This window comes from Mustela lutreola, chromosome 4 (genome assembly GCF_030435805.1).
Source record: "Mustela lutreola isolate mMusLut2 chromosome 4, mMusLut2.pri, whole genome shotgun sequence".
Lineage (NCBI taxonomy): Eukaryota > Metazoa > Chordata > Mammalia > Carnivora > Mustelidae > Mustela > Mustela lutreola.
The window spans coordinates 91,907,001-91,926,891 of NC_081293.1; the positions used below are offsets into that span (position 1 = coordinate 91,907,001).

Here is a 19,891-nt window from a genome sequence, read left to right on the forward strand (position 1 = left end):
TGTTGATATGATGGATCACATTGATTTTCTAATGTTGAACATTTTCTAATGTTGCATAACTGGAATAAATCCTACATGATCCTGGTGTATAATTTTTTAATATAGTGTTTGCTTTTATTTGCTAATTTTTGTTGAAGATTTTTGTGTCTGTGTTCATGAGAGATACTGGTTTGTAGTTTCTTTTCTTGTAGTATTGGTTTTGGTGTCAGGGTAATAATGATCTCCTAGAATGATTTAGAAAGTATTCCTTGTAGTTTTACTTTCTGGAAGAGATTTTAGAGAATTGTGTAGTATTCCATAAATGTTTGGTTGAATTTACAGTGATTGGGATTGTTAGCAGTAGCCCTCCCTTCTTTCATCTGATATTAGTAATTTATGTCTTCTACCTTTTTTTCTTTGTTTGCCTGGCTAAGGGTGTATCTGTTTTATTGATGTTTTCAAAGAAACAGACTTGGGGTTTATTGATTTAAAAAAAAAATTCCTGGTTTTAATTACATTGATTTCTGCTCTAATTTTTATTTTTTTCTACTTCCTTTAGGGTTTTTTTTTTTATGATTTTATTTGACACAGAGAGAGTCAGTGAGAGAGGGAATACAGGCAGGAGGAATGGGAGAGGGAGAAGCAGCCTCCCTGAGCAGGAAGCTCTGATGCAGGGCTCTGTCCCAGGACCCTAGGACCATGTCCTGAGCCAAAGGCAGATGATTAACCAACTGAACCACCCAGGAGCCCCTCCTTACTTTAGATTTGATATTTGTCATTGTTGCCTAAAATGGAAGCTTAGATTATTGACTTTAATCTTTTTTTTTTCTAATATTTGCATTCAGTACTGTATTTTCCCTTTAAGCAGCATTCCACACATTTCACTACATTGTATTTTGTTGAGACTGGTCTCCTGTCATTTAGAAGTGTGTCATTTAATCTCCATGTATTTTGGACATCTTCAGCTATCTTCTGTTACTGATTTTTAATTCCATTGCGGTCTGAGAACATACTTGGTATAATTTTTATTTTTAAAAATTTGTTGTATTTTGTGGCCCAGAATTATTCTGTCTTAATGAGTGTTCCATATGAGCTTAAGAATGTGTGTTGCACTATTACTGGGCGAAATTGTCTGTGTACGTCTGTTGTACAGTAACTGATGGTGGTGTTGAGTGTGCCATGTCTGGACTGAATGTCCACATCTGTCAGATCCTTGTTGCCCTGCTGCTGGATCGGCCCATTACTGATGGAGAAGTGTTGAAGTCACCAGCTGTGATAATGGAATTGTTTATTTCTCCCTGCAGTTCTGTTAGGTTGTGTCTCACCTGTGTTGATCAGGCACACATACATTAAGGATAATTGTGTCTTCTTGGTCAGTCGATTTCTTTATCATTATGTAATGCTGCTCTTTATGCCTGATAATTTTCCTTCTCTGAAATCTGCTTTGTCTGAAATTCATGTAGCTACTCCATTGTTCCTGTGATTAGTGTTACTTTGGATTTTTTTTAATGTATCCTAGCATTTAACTTGTTGATATTTAAGTTGTTTCATTTTTCATCAAAATATAATTCACAAAGCATAATAGTTGCCATTTTAAAGTGAGTGTACTCTTCTCTGGTTTTTAGTATATTTACTGTGTATATGGTACATACGTCACTTCTGTCTAATTCCAGAATGCTTCCATCACCCGAAAAATAAACCTCTTAGTTCCAATTCTCCCCTCCCCTTATTCCCTGGCAATCATGAATCTACTTTCTGTTTTTATGGATTTGCCTTTTCTGGAACATCTCATATCAGTGGAATTGTATATCACGTGACCTTTTGTGTCTGGCTTCCTTTAACCTGAGAGTAGAATGTTTTCAGACTTCACTCGTGTTGTAGCATGTAACAGTTTATTCCTTTTTATGGTTGTGTAAGAGGCTCTTCCACATTTTATGTATCCATTCATCAGTTGATGGACGTTGGGTATATACTCATTTGGCTGTTACGAGCAGCACTGCTGTGCACATTCACGTACAGGTTGTGGCAGGAACATCTGTTGTCAGTTCTGTCGGTGTCATACCCCTAGACGTAGAACTGCTGGGTAATTGTACGTGTGTAACTTCTTGAGGAGCTACCGAGCTGTTTGCTGCCTTAGCCACACTATTTTACATTCTCACCGACAATACAGGAGGGTTCCAGCTTCTCCGCCTTCTTGCCAGCACTTTTCTTCTTCTTTTTTTTTCTTTTTCTTTTTCTTATTTTACCATAGGTGTCCTAGTGGGTGTGACGTGGCATCTGCATGTGGTTTTGATTCGCATTTCCCCAATGACTAAGGATGTCTAACATCCCGACATGTGCTCTTGACTGTCTGTGTATCATCTTTGGAGAAATGTCTATTCAAAAATCTTTGGCTTGTTTTTAAATTAGGTTATTTGTCTTTTTGTTGTTGAGTTCTAAGAGTATATTTGCATATTCTGGTTATTAGGTCCTTGTCAGACAAATGATTTGCAGATACTCTCTCCCATTCTGTGGGTTGTTTTTTCACGTTCTCCGTAGTGTCCTTTGACACATGAAAGTTTTTATTTTGATCAAGTTCAGCTTATCTAATATTTCTTATTGCTTTGTGTATCATGTCTAAGAAAGCTTTGCCCGATCCAAAGTCATACAGATTTTCACCTGTTTTCTCTGAGTGTTACAGTTTTGACTCTTACATTTAAATCTTTGATCCATTTTGAGTTATATTTTTGTGTATGTGTGAAGTTGCTCTTCCAAGTTCATCCTTTTGCATGTAGATATTCACTTGTCCCAGTAGTAGGCACTCGAAAAGACTGTTTTTCCCCCCATTAAATGGTCTTGGCATCCTTGTGAAAAATCAGTTGACCATAAATGTGTGGGTTGTAAATACTTTCTTTTTGAATACTTGGGAAATCTACACTATAAAGTAAAACCATTCCTAAAGTAGTAAAACCATTCTTGGTTAAGTGAAATGGGTCTCTATTATGGCACTGTGAGTTTGGGTTTGCTTTTCACAGCAAACGCTGCCTAACCCAGTATTCACAGATGTTCCGAGTTATTTAGTCATGTGTTATGCAACTTTTGTTTATCTGAGAACAAATGCATAAATGGTAAGTTGAGTACTAATATTACCTAATAGCATTTGTTCACTGAGGCTAAGTTATATGATTTATTTATTTATTTATTTATTTAAGATTTTATTTGAGAGTGAGAGAGTGCGGGAGCAGGAGGAAGGGACAGAGGGAGAAGCAGGCTCCTTGCTCAGCAGAGCGCCTGATGTGGAACTCAAACCCAAGAGACTGGGATCATGACCTGAGCCAAAGGCAGATGCTTAACCAACTGAGCCACATAGGCACCCCAGTTATACAATTTAGAATGCCATCATGAAGTTCAAGAACTTCAACAATGTGTAACTGAGGCAGGGAAAGTGATCGACCTAAAGGTATACAGTTGGTGAGTAGGATGGCCAGGATTATGAACCGAGACCCCCTCCCGTGATGTACTACATAACTATGATGTAAGGTCTGAGATGGTCTCAGGAGAGAAAGATCCAGGCTAATTTGGTCACCAGTGTAAGGAGCAGGTGGCTTTCTGTAGATGACTGTGAAATTACGGTTTGGTATGAAGTCCTTCTCTCCGACACTAGCAGGGTCAGTCTTTGGTTGATTAACTAAAAAAGTCAGTTTAAACAAGTACTCTTAGGTAATGGTACATACAGTTTTTAGCATTTTATTTGGAAAAAATATATGTACATTTATTTTCCATTGAAACAGTGCCAGGTCTTTTCTCTGGAAACTGGCCTGCAGATTAGATTTCTGAGTTATCACAGCACTTGGGTCGCTCAATAGGTTAGGCATCTACCTTCGGTTCAGGTCATGACCTCGGGGTCCTGGGATGGAGTCCCGCATTGGGCTCCCTGTTCAGCAGGGAATCTCCTCCCATTGCCCCTTTCCCTGCTCATACTGTCTGTCTGTGTCTCAAATAAATAAAAAGAATCTTTTTTAAAAAAGCTTTCTATGTTGTCTTTTTTTGCATTCAGTTTCAGTTTCTTTAACTGAATTGAGTGAGAATCCTGTGATCACTCCCTCCCTGCCTGGTACTTGGTCATCTCACCCATACCTAACTTAGCAAAAATTTTCTTATTGATTTCTTTGTATCAAATCTTTCCAAAGTAGCTATGTTAGTTTTCAAAAGAACAGTGATTTTTTTTGTTTGGCAGTCATATTTTGTTGGTTTACATAGTGTTTAATGAAGCTATATAATTACGAAGTAAGTGTAGGTGTCCTTAACTAGTTTGGGAATCATTACATTTGATTCTTGCTGACTAAACAGGTCATGGAGTAGCAGAGTCACAGGGGAAGTAGATAGTAATTTATTGCCTCTAAGCATATAAGCCTACCAGGGTATCACAGTATTGTAAAGGGGAAACACAGGATAGCTAATCCTGTGAGACCAATACTTGGAAATAGGTTATGAAAGATTTGGAACATCTGTTCAATGGGACACTCAGCATGCACATAAAATATTAATAGAAATGTATGTGTTTTACGTAAAGACATTCAAGTTATATTTTTAGATGGGAAATTTTTTTTAATAGAATGGGTTTTAATTTTTTATTTTTTTATTCTTTTTTTAAGATTTTATTTATTTATTTGACAGAGAGAGAGGTCACAAGGAGGCAGAGAGACAGGCAGAGAGAGGGGGAAAGTAGGCTCCCAGCTGAGCAGAGAGCCTGATGTGAGGCTTAATCTCAGGACCCTGAGATATGACCTGAGCCGAAGGCAGAGGCTTAACCCACTGAACCACCCAGGTGCTCCTAGATGGGAAATAGTTTAGAAGAGCATGAATATTTGTGTGTGTGTGTGTGTGTGTGTGTGTGTGTACACATATGTGTGTGTACACACATACATAGAGAAGGTCTGGGGTTTCCATTCAAGATGGTGGCATAGGAGGATCTTGAACTCATCTCTTCTATGAAATACACACTGAATCTATAGCTCCATATGGAAAAATTTCCTGTGGAAAAAACCCTACAACTAGCTGAGTGACTCCTACACATTAGGTGAGTAAGGAAAAAAACCTATGTTGAAGTAAGAATCAGTCTTGCCATAAACCCCACCCCTGGTACAGCGACCTGGGATTGGGAGGGTACTCACAATCCCAGGCTTCTCCCTGAGGAGCAAAGGGTTTGAGCCCCACTTCTGGCACCCCAACTTCCAAGACGTACATCTAAGAGACAAGATCCCAAGACATCCAGCTTTGAAAGCCATAAGAGCTTGCACCCATGAGACCCACAAGGCTATAGCAAACTGAGAAAGAGTTCTTAAAGCAGTTGCGCGAGTAGACTGACCCACCCTGGAACTCAGCACAGAAGCAGCAGTCTGAAATGGGTTTAGATTTCTGTGAAAGAGGCTCATTTGCTTATCTTAAAGCCCTGAGGGGGCAGGCATCTAATTTAACTTGGATCTAGGAGCCTAGTAAGGTATTCTCCAAAGATGGAGCTGATGGGTACCATCTTTGCGCTGTCCCTCTGCCTCGCTTCTGCTTTCTGGTATCTCCTGGAAAGGAGCTTGAATGCTCGTATGATGCCCCGAGGTTTGCAGTTGCTACCCAGGGTATACCTCTAGATCACCTGGCTCTAGCGGCCAGCAAGACTCACACTCACGGTAGTGAGTATCGCAATATTTACAACAACCAAGACTTGGAAATAACTAAAGTGTCCACCAACGGGGTGAATGGATAAAGAAAATGTGTGTGTATACGATGGAATATTACTCAACCATAAAAAGAAGGAAGTCTTGCCATTTGCAACAACCTTGAGGATATTGTGCTGAGTGAAATAAGTCAGACAGAGAAAGAGAAATACTGTATGATCTCCCTCACATGTGGAATCTAAAAAACAAAACAAAATGAAGTCATAGAGAACAGATTGGTGGTTGCCAGAGGCGAGGTTGTGAAGGAAATAGATGAAGGGGTCCAGTGGTATAAACTTCCAGTTAATAAGATAAGCCCTGGGGATGTAATGTACATCATAGTGACTGTAGTAAATAATACTGTGTATTATTGTATATTTATTTTATTATTCTTTATTAGAAATATGTATTATTAGCCCCAGGGTTACAGGTCTGTGAATTTTCAGGCTTACACACTTCCCAGCACTCACCATAGTACATACCTTCCCCAATGTCCACAACCCTACCACCCTCTCCCTACACCCCTCCCCCCAGCAACCCTCAGTTTGTTTTGTGAGATTAAGAGTCTCTTATGGTTTGTCTCCCTCCCAATCCAATCTTTATTTTTTTTAAGATTTTATTTATTTATTGGACAGACAGAGATCACAAGTAGGCAGAGAGGCAGGCAGAGAGAGAGGAGGAAGCAGGCTCCCCGCTGAGCAGAGAGCCCGATGTGGGGCTCGATCCCAGGACCCTGGGATCATGACCTGAGCCGAAGGCAGAGGCTTTAACCCACTGAGCCACCCAGGTGCCCCCCTCCGAATCCAATCTTGTTTCATTTTTTTTCCTTCCCTACCCCCACACCCCCCACTTTGCCTCTCAAATTCCTCATATCAGGGAGATTGTATGATAATTGTCTTTCTCTGATAATTTCACTCAGCATACCCTCTAGTTCCATCCACATCATTGCACATGGCAAGATTTCATTTCTTTTGATGGCTGCATAGTATATTATATATATATATATTTTTTTTTTTTTAAGATTTTATTTATTTATTTGACAGAGATCACAAGTAGGAAGAGAGGCAGGCAGAGAGAGAGGAGGAAACAGGCTCCCTGCTGAGGAGAGAGCCTGATGTGGGGCTCGATCCCAGGACCCTGGAATCATGACCTGAGCCGAAGGCAGAGGCCTTAACTCACTGAGCTACCCAGGTGCCCTATATTATTATATATTTAAAGTTGCTAAAGCTTAAGAGTTCTTAGCACAAGAAAAAAATGTGTATGTTTGGTGATGGATGTTAACTAGTCTTAGGGTGATCATTTCACAACAGATAAAAATATGGAATTTTTATGTTGTATGCCTGAATCTAACATGTGTCCATTATATGTCAGTTTCTTTAAAAAGTAATTGATATTTATTTTTTTAAAAATTAATTATTTATTTGACAGATAGAGATCACAAGTAGGCAGAGAGGCAGGCAGAGAGAGAGACAGGGAAGCAGGCTCCCTGCTGAGCAGAAAGCCCAATGCGGGGCTTGAACCCATAACCCTGGGATCATGACCTGAGCTAAAGACAGAGGCCTTAACCCACTGAACCAGCCAGGCACCCCAAAAGTAATTTATAGTTTAAAGAGAAAGACTAGGGCACCTGGGTGGCTCAGTCAGTTAAGCGTCTGCCTTCGGTTGAGGTCTTGATTTCAGGGTTTTGGAATGAACCCTGGCATCAGGGTCCCAGCTCAGCAGAGAGCCGGCTTCTTCCTCTGCCCCTCCTCCCACTTGTTCTCTCCATCTCTCTCTCTCAAATAAATAAAGTCTTAAAAAAAAAAAAGTAAAGAGAAAGACCAAAACAAAGTCTGGAAGTATGTGAATCGCTGTGTTAAATAGTGAAGAAAAATAAACATTAACAGTGCTTAACTGCAGAGCATTAGAGAGTGGGTGATTTTTTTTTTCTCTCTCTTACATAAGTATTTCTTGGTTGGTTGAAAGTTTGACAGTGAACATTTGTTACTTTTAAAATTAAGAAGAAAAAGCTGTTTCTATTTTGAGAAGAGCCTCTTTGAAATGTATAATTAAAAGAAATAAAATGCCTGCAGAGTTAGGCAACAGGAGAGAATGGTCTTGGTGAGGGGCCCCCTTTCCCATAATCTTAGGAAGTGAGCAGACCCCCTGATGTCCCTGTGTGTGTTCTCCTGCAGTAATACGGCCTCTTATTCTTTCTCTGATCTTATTTTTCTATGTAAAATGTGGTATCAGTGCAATCATTTTTTCTTTCTGGTTTGATTTTCAGGAAGATTTCGATGTCGATCACTTTGTTTCTGACTGTAGGAAGCGTGTCCAGCTGGAGGAACTAAGAGGAGATCTGAAAGTCTACTATAAACTTCTTAAAATATCCATGGTGGAGCTCATCAACAAGGATTATGCAGATTTTGTCAACCTTTCCACAAGCTTGGTAAACCTGAAATTCACAAGTCCTACAAACACACACACACTTTATCTCTCCTTCATATTTATTAAAAGGGCAGAGTTTTTAGAAACCTTTCAGTTGATTACCCCACCATCCCCACCAGAAACTTGAAGAAATTACCAATTTCATTAATAAAAGAACTAAACTTTTTGGAATACATTTTTTTGTTTGTTTTAGTTTTTATTCATTTAAGGTTGCTCTAGTTTGATTATGTTTCAAATTCATTAGTCAACAGTGAAAAGTAAAGGATAATAATACCCAAGGGGTTGTTTTATTAGTTGCTAAGTGATTACCCTGAAGTCTTCCTTGATTTAGACTAATTTGTAGGAGCAAATGTCCACCACTCTTACAATGTTTAATTTACTCCCAGGTATATCTGTTAGCCAGAGCTAGGTTGAGGGAACATTGGCCAATATTGATATTTAAAATGTTTGGTTTTATAAAAATATAAGGATGATTTGCAGTGAGCTTATCAATTGTTTGTAAAAGCCGTTTAGAAATGTTGAATTTTGTTACTTGGCAGAAAAGTCTCCTTGTAGATGCTTTATTTTGTTTTAAATCTGTTTGTCCAGAGAAGCACAGAAAGTTGCAGCTCCGTGGGAATTTCAAGAAGCATTAAAATTAATGATGCACATTTGCTTTTGGGAAATATACCACTAAGATAAATATCCCAATAGGATTAAAAACCTAGAAAATTTTACTTCTGTTCAATTTCTATTTTTCTCAAGGCTTATAATAATGTTTAAGAGAGATGTAGCCCGTCAGACTTTCACATCAGCTGGCTGAGTATCATCAATTACAGACAGAGAACAGTTCACCTTCTATGAAAATTTTTCACATTCATTTAAAATGTCATCTAAAGGCAAATTGTTCTTAAGGAAACTTTCGTTTCTCATGACTTCCCTTATTTTTATAGTTTCATGTATTTCAACAGATTTTTTTCATATTCTATGAACAACATTAATGGCCAAATAACACTTCTGTTGTTTAGCTAGTTATATAGCAAATTACGGTTGTGCCAAAAAAATAACTTAAATCTGGTACTACTTTGATCGTTAAATAGATACGTCACTATTACTCCTTATCGTGATGTGTTTGTGCCAACCTGGTTTTGCCTTTAGGTTGGCATGGACAAAGCCCTCAATCAACTTTCTGTGCCTTTGGGACAGTTAGAGAAGTTCTGGTAAGTCCCCAATTAATGAAAACAGCCTGCTGTGACGCCTGTTGCCCTCGTCGGCTTTTCTCTAAGAATTCTTTTCATCTGTTAGTTTGGTGGTACTGGTGGTTGTATTTTAACGGCTCATGATTATAATATTCACCTTCAGAAGAGTTGTAAATGATTTTTTTTTTTGCATATGCTAAAAACCTAAAAAAAAAATGTTCGATTTGAAGAAGACATATTCTCAGAGTAGACAACCTTAAAATGTCAGGGGAGAGGAAGCGTATTTCCAAATTCAACTTATTAATGCCACTTTGGTCATATGTAAGTGGTTTCTAACTTATGAATGACTTGTATTTTAACAGTTTGTAATCTTGTAAATATCCCCCCCCCACACACATAATCTACCTGTGGTTAGGTTCCTGGGCTGATCTACAAAAACTGTGTAATCCCTAATAGAACTGAAGGATAATATAAATAAAATGTAATACTTAATAAATGTTACATTTGCATGTTCTCTTAGAAAAATCTCTGTTGTGGGAATGGGACTCCCCACCTCTAAGCTATTGGGAATAGGAACTCCACCTGGGTGAACAGTGGAGGGGGAGTTCTAACAGAAAACTGTGCTGCCCTGTCCCCCCCCCCGCCCCCCCGTCTGTGTCTGCTGCCCTGACTTCCGGCCTGTGTCCGTTCTGATGCCCTGTCGTAAACTTGTCATAAACGACACCATCCTTCCTTGTGTGTCTCCTCTAGCTTGAGTGGTCTCGTGCATCCCTCCCCTAAGACAGTGCCTGCATCCTAAAGAGAATATAAGGAGAACATAATTTAAGGGAAGACACAGTACACGATTAGAACCAAGAAAAATGCAGAGTAACGGAAATATCAGTGCTGAGAAGCCTAGGGGAGGGGCAGGCAGGAAAGAGTTCGTGAAAGAGGTAAAAATCTTGAGTTGTGCCTTGAGGTAGCCAATACTTTCCATGGTTTATGTCTCATTTGAATTTTACAAAATCTTGTTAAAGGTACTTTTCCTTGGAATGGAAGGGATTTTAGTGGTCCGCTGTTGGATTTCACACCAGCCGCTGTGGGGCTCTCCCACTGTCTCCTTGGTGTGCCTCTTCCTCCCGGGGCCTCCTAGTGGTGTTGTTTCCCAAGCCTAGCCTTCCTTTGGCCTCCCACTCTTCTCTCCAACCCCCTCCCTGGAGGCAGATTTGCTCTACTCACACAGGCTCCCGTCCCGCCTCACCCCCTGCCATCACCGTATCCCCTCCCTTTTCCATGGCCTGTCTTTATGGCCACTTTGGTCCTGCTCAGCCACAGGCCTGACCTGTTCTGGTCCCAACTCTGAAGCTGTTCTGTGAGATTCTCAGAGCACTGAGGGTTATGACTATATCTGTCTTCATTGTATTGCTGTGGGCTGCCACAATACGGATGTCCAGGAGGTGTTTCATAATGTTGATGGAGTGAATTAATTCATCTTCCTGTGGAATTTTTGTGATATGCCTACTTCATTCTAGTTGTTTCTGTTAACCTTTGTTTTGGCCCTAATTCCTAATTATCTCTTTATTCATTAGCTTCTGGACATGTTTCTCCACCTCTGCGCTCTGCCTTTTTCTGCTCTTCTGTTCTTCATTCTTGATTCCTGGTATTTCCGTACCCAAATTTCATCATCATGCATCAGTGCTTTGACATTCTCTCGTTCTCCAAAATATGCAGAATCTAAAGACCTCATCTCAGTGAAGTTGGCCCTCCATTCCTATTTCTGCTTCTCTCCAGAAGGAAGCCTGCAGTGCACATGGCTGTGTGCCTGTCTGACCCTGCCCCTGAGTGTGTCTGCACTTACATCTGCTCCCCATCCCCTCCCCACCTCGGCAGCTGTGTACACATGGCTTTCAGAGTCCGATTCGAGCCCCGTTGCATTTCCAGACTCTCCTGTACTTTGCTTCATATTATCTGTTCTCCATTCTAAGCCCCTTCATCCCCATAACTTTCACTGTGTATGTGTCATTCTTCTTCTGGCCGTGCGACCCTGCCTTCGTGTCATTATGCCCCCAGATCATGAGTCCCCTCAACAGTAACTGTGTCTGGTATATCATGTTTGTTTGTTTGTTTGTTTGTTTTGTCAATATCTGCATAGTACTGGTGCACAGGTATTAAGTTCTGTGGAATTTAATGAGATGTAGGAACTTGATAATGTGACAAAACAATGTCTGTAAGACGTTTTCTTTATTATTCTTTTAAAGAGTCTCAGGTCATCTGTCAGTTAAGGAATTCGGGCAGTAGATGAACGAATGTGTAAACAAGAGGACATAAGGAAGAAAAAGGTACCCTCCAGTAGATTTCTTATGCTGCCTTCCAGTTGAAGCCCTCTCCTCTTGTCTCCGCAAACTTGTCAGCACTATTCAGCTTTTTTTCAAAGCTCTCACGCATGTGCATTTTATGCATTATGTCACGTTATCTACCTGAAATAATAAGAATTTTAGAGGTACCCACACGATCTCAAGATCACCCACTTTTTCCAGAACAAGAAACAGTGATAACTGTTGTCGGTGCAGCGCTTGACAGTGAACGACTGTATAAATTGTCAGCGGCCCTGTAAGGAAAATAGGTCTATATTAGAGACTAGGGGAGAAGTGGGCTTTCCAAAGCAAACTCAGGATTCTGCTGTAGGTTTGTTATTTTCTGATCCTGTGTTCTTTATGTTCTGGTGTTCACTTTAATTTTTTCGATTCCCAGTAGTTAGCATGCGGTTTTGGCTTAGTTTCAGGTGTGTGAGACAGGCAATGGCTCTGTACATCTGAGGGCTCACCCCGGGAGTGTGCCCCTTAGTGCTATCTCCAGTTTCAAGTGTCCCCGATGTCATTCATGATCATAACGATGTAGGGGCACAGCGGGCATTGGGAGTCTGGGCTTCTGACTCTCGCCTGCTGCTCTGTACAATGTTTTCTATGTGTATTATTAGCATATTTGTTAAAATCTCAGTGGGGAGAAAGCCTGTTTGAGGGACCTTCTGTTTAATTCCCCTCTGGATCTCCTCACAGCTTTTGTCCAAAGAATGCTTGTCATGCGCTTCCAGACAAAACAGTAAGCTTTATGAGAGCAGGGTGTATTTCTTGCTTTATTTTCTCGTGTCCCCCTCCTCCCCCACCCCCCGTCGGAATGAATGTCGAGTTCCCAGGGGTGTTCAGTAACTATTTATTGAATGGATGACTTTGTATTTTTTTGTTCTTTAAGGATGAGAGTTTTCATAATGTCCCTCAACCTCTTTGATAATATTTGTAGTGTAAAAGGTCTTTAATGATTTGGTGCTTGGGCATATAGGTATATGCACATGTAAACTGAGAGGGTCAGTACAATCGGAAGCCAAAGTTAAAACATGAATAAAGGGCCATAGAAAACAAATGGAGGGGCGCCTGGTGGCTCAGTTGGTTAAACATCCGACTCTTGATTTTGGCTCAGGTCATGATCTCAGGGTCATGAGATTGAGCCCCGCACTGAGCTCTGTGCTCAGCAGGATGTCTGCTCGAGATTCTCTCTCTCCCTCTGCCCTTTCCCTGCACGCGCACATGCAGTCTCTCTCTCTCTCAAATAAACAAATCTTTTTTTAAAACTAGGAAAGAAAGGCCCATAGAAAGATTCAGGATGGGGAAAAGAAGAAATAAGAGTATAGAATATGAGAAAGCAAAGTCTAGGGTTTTTTTTTTTTCTTTATAAACTTGCAATAGAATATGGAAGTATGCTTATTTTAGAACTAAAATTTGTATTCTTGATAATTCTGTGTTTCATAGAAATATTCAAAATATAGCATGCCCTATATATTTGAAGTTAACTTTTGGTCTTATATTTTCCTGCATTTAGCATGGGAAATAAAGATGATTAAGAGTAAAGATGGTGACGTTTTTTGTTTAATTTTTATTTTTATAGATGTGTGTGTTGAGGCTTATACAAGTTATTTGATCAGTTGAAAAGATTGAAAAAATCTTAAATTCACAAAGTTCTAAAGAAACCTCTGCACCAGAAGCAAGCAGGTAAGCATTTTTTTTTAACTAAGTAGCACATAAATTAATACTTCACATCCAGTCTAATTAGGCGGGGATGGCTTAGTTAGAATTCATTTCTGAACAAGACGAAAATCCAGGTTTGTGGGTAGAATGTAGCTCCAGGAGAGTGGAGAGCATGAAATGGTGAAATCTATAACACATTCCTATAAACCCTTTGGTTATAGACCACAGTTCCAACACGTCATTATGCTTGCAGTGGAAAAGTATATTTGGAATCACCTTCCCTGAGGACTAGCAAAGTCCTGTTGATCTTTAAGGCATACCTACCATTCACCTTGGTTTTTCTCCATCTCATTTTTTTTCCTAGACATGCCCAGAGTATTACCATTGATGTATTTTGCACCAGCATTATATTATTATGAAACAGTATAGGACACATCCAGTTGAAATTTACAAACAGGAAAGAAAAAGCTTATGAAATAGGAAAAAGATGATGGCTCTCTTTGTTATACTGTGATTGTCTTGTTCCCTTCCTAGTGTGAATTTTCAATCAGCCAGGGTAGATGAGTGACTCAGAAAATGAGTAGTTAGGTCCTGTCAGCACCGTGAGATGCACAGTGGTGCAGTGGGAGTAGCCCGGGCTGGTCCTGCACATACCAGCTGGGCTGCCTGCGTCAAGGTCACCTGGTGCCCTGCATGCTCTGTTGTGTGAGGCTAACAGTCCCTCCCCCTGCAGGCGGAGTTAGGTTTCTAAATTTTAGGAATTAAGGTTTTAGATTTGGAAGGAACTTGAGAGACCATATGCTCTACATGTCTCATGATGGAGATTAAGAACGGACACATCCCAAAGGAAGCGATTCTCTGGTCCTAGGTCTCTGCCCCCTTTCACATCAGGGCATTCAACGAACTGGTCAGCCTCCACTGTGCTTGTGTCTCTAGCCCGTTGCACTCGTGCTTCTGCCCCCGTTCGTCCACACTTAGCAGACAGTCTATACACGGCCTTTCTGCAGCCCGTGTGTCTCCAGCGGCTCTGCTTCGCTGCGGCCCTTGGCAGCACCTGCAGCCCCTCCAGCCATGTCCACGTTCGGCCCCTGGGGAGCTGGCCCTCCAGTGTTCTTCCCATCTTTGCTGTTACTGCTGTGCTTCTCGGATAGAAACACCTCAGTGAGCTCTGTGTCTACAATCCTGTCCCTTTGCAACACTGTCCTTGATAAACAGACATTGTGCACTTTCTTTCTCAGAATTACCTTGGAGGACTTTTTTCTCCAGAAGAGCAGCTCTGAACTCTAGAGTCAGGAAAGCCAGAGCAGCGTCAGCGCATGGTAAATCCATCATGCTCTGCCAGGCCCAGAAATGCCGAGATAAGGATAAATAGGAAATGCGCATGGGATCAGTCAGTAGAGGTTGGGATTAGGCTTTGGCGTTGGTGTTGGTCGTGCTGAGCGCTTGCCTTCCCTCCACACCAGTTATGCTCTGGGACAGGGCACACCGTGGCAGGTCTCCAGACATTTTGGGTTTCTTTACAGTGTGTTTCCTCACTACCTGACTGCCCATCCTCAGATGTGGGATGCCTCATAGAGCCCAGCAGGGACTTTGGGGCCTTTGTTGTGGTTTTTGGTTGTTTTTTTTTCTTCCACTGTTCGGCTTCCTTTTGAATGGGGTTGACGCTTTCTAATGTGGGGGGCAAGAGAGAAGTGTATCCAGTGCACTTGATGGCAGATGCACTGTGAGTGATTTCTCACCAGCTCCCGGAGCACCGAGCTTGCTCTTTCTGCCATTGGGTAAATGTAAACTCGGAGTCCGCTGCTCTGAGCGATTTCCCAGGTTGCTGCTAGGCGGTCAGTTTTAGCTGATTGAGGAGACAGCAGTAGTTGGTACTGGGGAGGTACTTGGGAGGGAGAATGAGGCAGGCGGAGAAGAAGAGGGGGATTCGGGTATGAACGGTAGGACAGGGCAAGAGAGAGGAGGGGGTTAGAGAATGGGAGAAGAAGGGAGAAGAAGGGCACGAATGGGAGAGCCCGAGGAACATGGTGGAAACATGCAGTTGTACCCACACTGACCTAAAATAGCTCCATCCCCTTGCCTGGGGCCTGGGGCCCGGGCCAGGCTGTGTCGGTGGCTTCTACGACCTCCCTGCTCCTCACCCCTCACACCTGGGGCCTGCTGCACAGACAGTTTGTCCTGAAAATTGATGGCGTGCAGGTGCCTGAATGCTGTAAGGCATGGGGGGCGGTGGGGGTGGCAGGTTTTAACTTTGGGAATTATACTTCTCTAATTGTCTCTACTAGTCCTCTCTGGACTAGACAGATTTTGGAGAGAATTGCCACAGAATTTAACCAGTTACAGTTTCATGCTGTTCAGAGCAAAGGCATGCCTCTTCTGGACAAAGTAAGACCAGTAAGTGTTGGTTTAGATTTTTAATTTGCTGTTTGTGAATTTCCTGGATGATTTTGGTTTGACCTAGCATTGCTCCCTGATAATTGCTACTCTACAGGATTTTGAAGCTAGCTTTGAATTTTTTTTTTCAGTGTCTCCTGCTTGGGACCCTGCTTCCATTATGTCACACTAGGTAGATTTTGTGTAAAGACACAAGCGTAGTCTCCAAACTATGCAAGTAAAATTAATTCTGAATATCATGTAACTTGATACATCATATGATGTAGTCAGAGTTCATTTATCCAAAGCCCTTGACTGGGTTTAAATGCACGTTTGTCAGATTTACTCCGTAGCTTAAGAGGCAAATAACTTTTTGTCGTTCAGTAATTGTCTAAACTTCACTTTGATGAAGCCGACTTACTTTCAAAGAAATCATAGGGAGGGGACGCCTCAGTGGCTCAGTCAGTTAAGCCACTGCCTCTGACTTAGGTCATGATCCCAGGGTCCTGGGATCGAGTCCCACCTTGGGCTCCTTGCTTGGCAGGAAGCCTGCTTCTCTTTCTGCTTGTGCCTCCTTGTGTGCTTGTGCTCTCTCTCGACAAATAAATAAATAAAAACCTTTAAAAAAGAAAGAAAGGAAGGAAGAAGGAAGAAAGAAAGCAATCATGGGGAGAAGGGATTCATTGTTATTCTCTAGGAAATGTTGGGATTTTAATCTTACATATATTCTGGTAGAATTAGAGGCTCGCCTTATATATATAAAACACATATGTATATAAATTATACACATATATTTGAGCTTTTAGAAACTGTTGTGCCTGGACCTTCTTTCCTGGTCTCTCTGTTCTTGCAGCGTATAGCCCACATTTCGGCCATGCTGCAGCAGTCCCTGGGAGGCCTGCTGCTAGAAGGGCTTCAGACTTCCAATGTGGACATCATACGGCACTGCCTCCGGACTTACGCTACTATTGACAACACACGGGATGCAGAAGCGTTAGTCGGTCAAGTACTGGTGAAACCGTACATAGATGAGGTTTGTGCCCCCATGCACCTCATTCCGCAAACACAGAGCATCTAATCTGGCTTCGTTTCTTGACTGGGTGCGAGAGAGCTCAGGGCTCTTCCTTGAAGATGCTCCTGGTTCCTGCTCTTCTGGTTGTAAGAAAAGGTTGGTCCCGCTTGGTACCCATCAGCATGGCAGGAATCAGGCATGCGCTCTGGTTTCTTCCAGTGATGCCATAGCTCAGGGATCATCTTAATTTAGTAGGGGTGAGGGACTTGCCTAGGAAGAAGATACGGATCAGAACATTTTCAGGTCAATTTCCATTTCCATAAGTTATACGTTAATGAAGTTGCCGAAAAGCGTGACCCCACCAAGGCGCCCGTGCCCACTGGAGGAGCTGAAAGACAGCTCTGTGTGCAGGGAAAGTCCGTGAGGGGAGGCGTCTTCGCAGAATTGATGTGGCCTAAGTCTTGAAGACCATGGGGGAGTTTGCCAGGCTAGGAAGGTGGGAGGGAGGGAATATTCAAAGATAAAGGGCTTTGAAGGGCGAGTTAGCAGGGTAGTACCTTAAGTCCGGAACTTGGTTACCCAGTGTTCTTGACCTATGAGGATACAGTTAAATACAGGGAGTCAGTGTATCCTGCCTCTGAGTGGCCGGAGTATGGGCTGCACCGTGTGAGGCCGCCAGCAGTCAGCAGCTTCCCATTTAGAGAGAGTCGGTTTCATCTAGTTCAGGCTGACAGAAGTCATGAAGCCAGTCTCAGCGTTTGAGGGCTTTCTTCCAGTCACCTGCCAGTGCGAGTGTTCTTTCTGTCCGGTAAGTATAAAGCTACCCACCATGACTTCAGGATGAAAGGCTTCCAGTTTTAAAACGGGACAGTATCCCAGTGATAGAAGTGAAATTGAAGGATTAATTTCAGTAATCTTCTCAGCTTCATTAGGACTACTAAAAGTAAATGATCTGTCAGTTCTTTGTATGTATCCTATTATAGTTCATAGCTCTCTCTGTGGGGGTGAAAAAGATCACATTATTCTTTGTCACTAAATAAAAATATTTTAGTTATTTAATTTATGCCCTTTTCATTGAACTGAATCTAATAGGCTAAATTAGGGAAGTACTTTACGTTTCTGTGTCGTTAAATGAACTGTGGCCGTGTTTGTATTTTAAGTTTGTATGCTTGTCATTCACCTCCTGCAACTCAGCCTCACAAAAAAAAATAAAATACTAAAGCAAAATAAGATGTGTTTTCTTCCATCACTTTCCATCTCAGCCCTTTCCCTGTTCTGGAGACGGTAGAGAATAAGGCCAGGGTGAAGATGGTACAGAGCTGTTGTCTGCAGATACAGTATTTCGCTTTTAAGCTCAGAAGGGAAGCAGATGAGTGTGTGTGATGTTTTAGATTCAGGCCAGTCTCTGTCAGTGCACAGGACAGCTCCCCATAGCAAAAATTAATGTAGCATCCCCACCCCACAACCCCACAAGTCCGTTGTGCACACAGCAGCCTGAATGATTCTTTTCTTTTCTCATTAAGATTTTATTTACTTATTTGACAGAGCGAGAGAGAGATCCATGTAGGCAGAGAGGCAGGCAGTGGGAAAGGGGGAATCAGGCTCCGTGATGAGCAGAGAGCCCAATGAGGGGCTCGATGCCAGGACCCCAAGACCATGACCTGAGATGAAGGCAGAGGCTTAACCCACTGAGCCACCTAGGCACCCCGATCCTTTTCTAATCTAAATCAAGTCAAGCCTCTTCAAAACCATCCAAGCTCTTCTCATCTGGCACAAAGTTAAAGGCACATCTTTACAATGGCCTTCAAGACTTTATGTGATCTGACTCCACTACCTTCCTTACCTACCTCCTACCACTTGCTGTCTGGCTCATTTTTTGCCCAGCATTATTGGTCGCTGTGTCATTCTTTAAACACACCAGATGTGCCCCCACCTTGGGCTTACTGTTTGCTTTGTGTGGGATGCTCTTCTCCAAACAGCACAACTGCTCGCTCCTTAATTTCCTCCAGGTCATTCCTCAAATGAGGGAGACTTCCCTGACACAGTCCCATAGAAAATACCAACCTGCTCTCCTAAACCCCCACACCCCATGCCCACTCACTCAGCTTAGTTTGCTTCCTACCCCACATCAACCCCTGATATGTATGTATATTTATTTGCTTCATTTCTCACTTAACTAAAATGAAAACTCCAAGACATCAAATTTATTTTGTTTCTTGTTAACTATTCTGTCTTGAGGGTTTAGAACAGTACCTGACACATAGTAGATGTTCCGTAAATATTGGAGAATGATTCGTTTCTATTTTTGCCTTTTCTCTATCCATTCTTTACACAGCAGCCAAAAATGACATTTTAAAAATGCAAAAGGAATCCCACGACCACCCTCCACCTACCAGTGTAAAACCCTTCAATGGCTTTTTGTTGTGCTCAAGCCGCAGCTGACATTCTACAGCCCAGGCCAGATTAAGATTTCAGAGTTCTTAATCACTGGAAAGATGATGGTGTCGTCACCACCAGAGATATTTAAATATTTTTGAAGATTAGATCCCAAAGTAAGTGTGCTAAAAGCCTAGCAATATCCGATTTCACAAACTCAGATTTCATAAAGTCTCATTAGTCTTCTCACCTTGTGTAAGTTTAATCTTTCCTCGGCCCCCTTTTCTCTTCTGTTTCAGGCACTCACCATACTTTGCCAGAATGACCATAACGGCCTTCCAACCTGTCATCTCATCTTCAGGAATATGCCCCTTTCCCTCCCATCCTCACACAAATTCATCCTCTAAACTTATTCTAAGATGATCACTCTAAAATGTGCATCTCATTGTGTCCTTCCCCTACAGGAACTTACTCAATAGCTCCTATGGATGTGTGAATTTCCTTGGTGTGGTATTTTTACAAGACCCTTTGCTTGCAAGTGGCAGCAATCCACAAAGAAAACTGGAGGAACCAAAAGGGAAAAGCAAGCAAACAAACAAAAAACAAAGGAATGTCCAGGTTCCTGTAGGGGTGGATACCACAGAAGTTCATAAAAATCCAAAAGAAGACGGGGCACCTGGGTGGCTCAGTGGGTTAAGCCTCTGCCTTCGACTCAGGTCATGACCCCAGGGTCCTGGGATCGAGCCCCACATCGGGCTTTCTGCTCTGCAGGGAGCCTGCTTCCTCCTCTCTCTCTGCCTGCCTCTCTGCCTACTTGTGATCTCTGTCAGATAAATAAAGAAAAAATATTTTTAAAAA

General features: G+C 41.9%; 1 protein-coding gene across 8 annotated transcripts in view; it reads left to right on the forward strand.

Moving 5' to 3' along the window:
* The window catches only part of LOC131829122 (conserved oligomeric Golgi complex subunit 2-like), a 30,017-nt gene extending 12,251 nt beyond the window's left edge, over positions 1 to 17,766 (forward strand). For 2 of the 8 annotated variants that reach the window (XR_009352743.1, XR_009352738.1), the window contains exons 2-8: positions 6,713 to 6,860; positions 7,936 to 8,097; positions 9,234 to 9,295; positions 11,512 to 11,592; positions 13,193 to 13,296; positions 15,558 to 15,666; positions 16,499 to 17,766. Coding sequence is in view for 1 of the 8 variants with exons in the window: in XM_059170538.1 (XP_059026521.1) it covers positions 7,936 to 8,223 (288 nt within the window). In the remaining 7 variants the exon portion in view is untranslated. Of the gene's footprint in view, positions 1 to 6,712; positions 6,861 to 7,935; positions 8,272 to 9,233; positions 9,296 to 11,511; positions 11,593 to 13,192; positions 13,297 to 15,557; positions 15,667 to 16,498 lie in introns of those variants that run through there. The other 6 variants (XR_009352742.1, XR_009352737.1, XR_009352741.1 and 3 more) reach the window with 5 other exon arrangements.
* Positions 17,767 to 19,891: the final 2,125 nt, after the last annotated feature.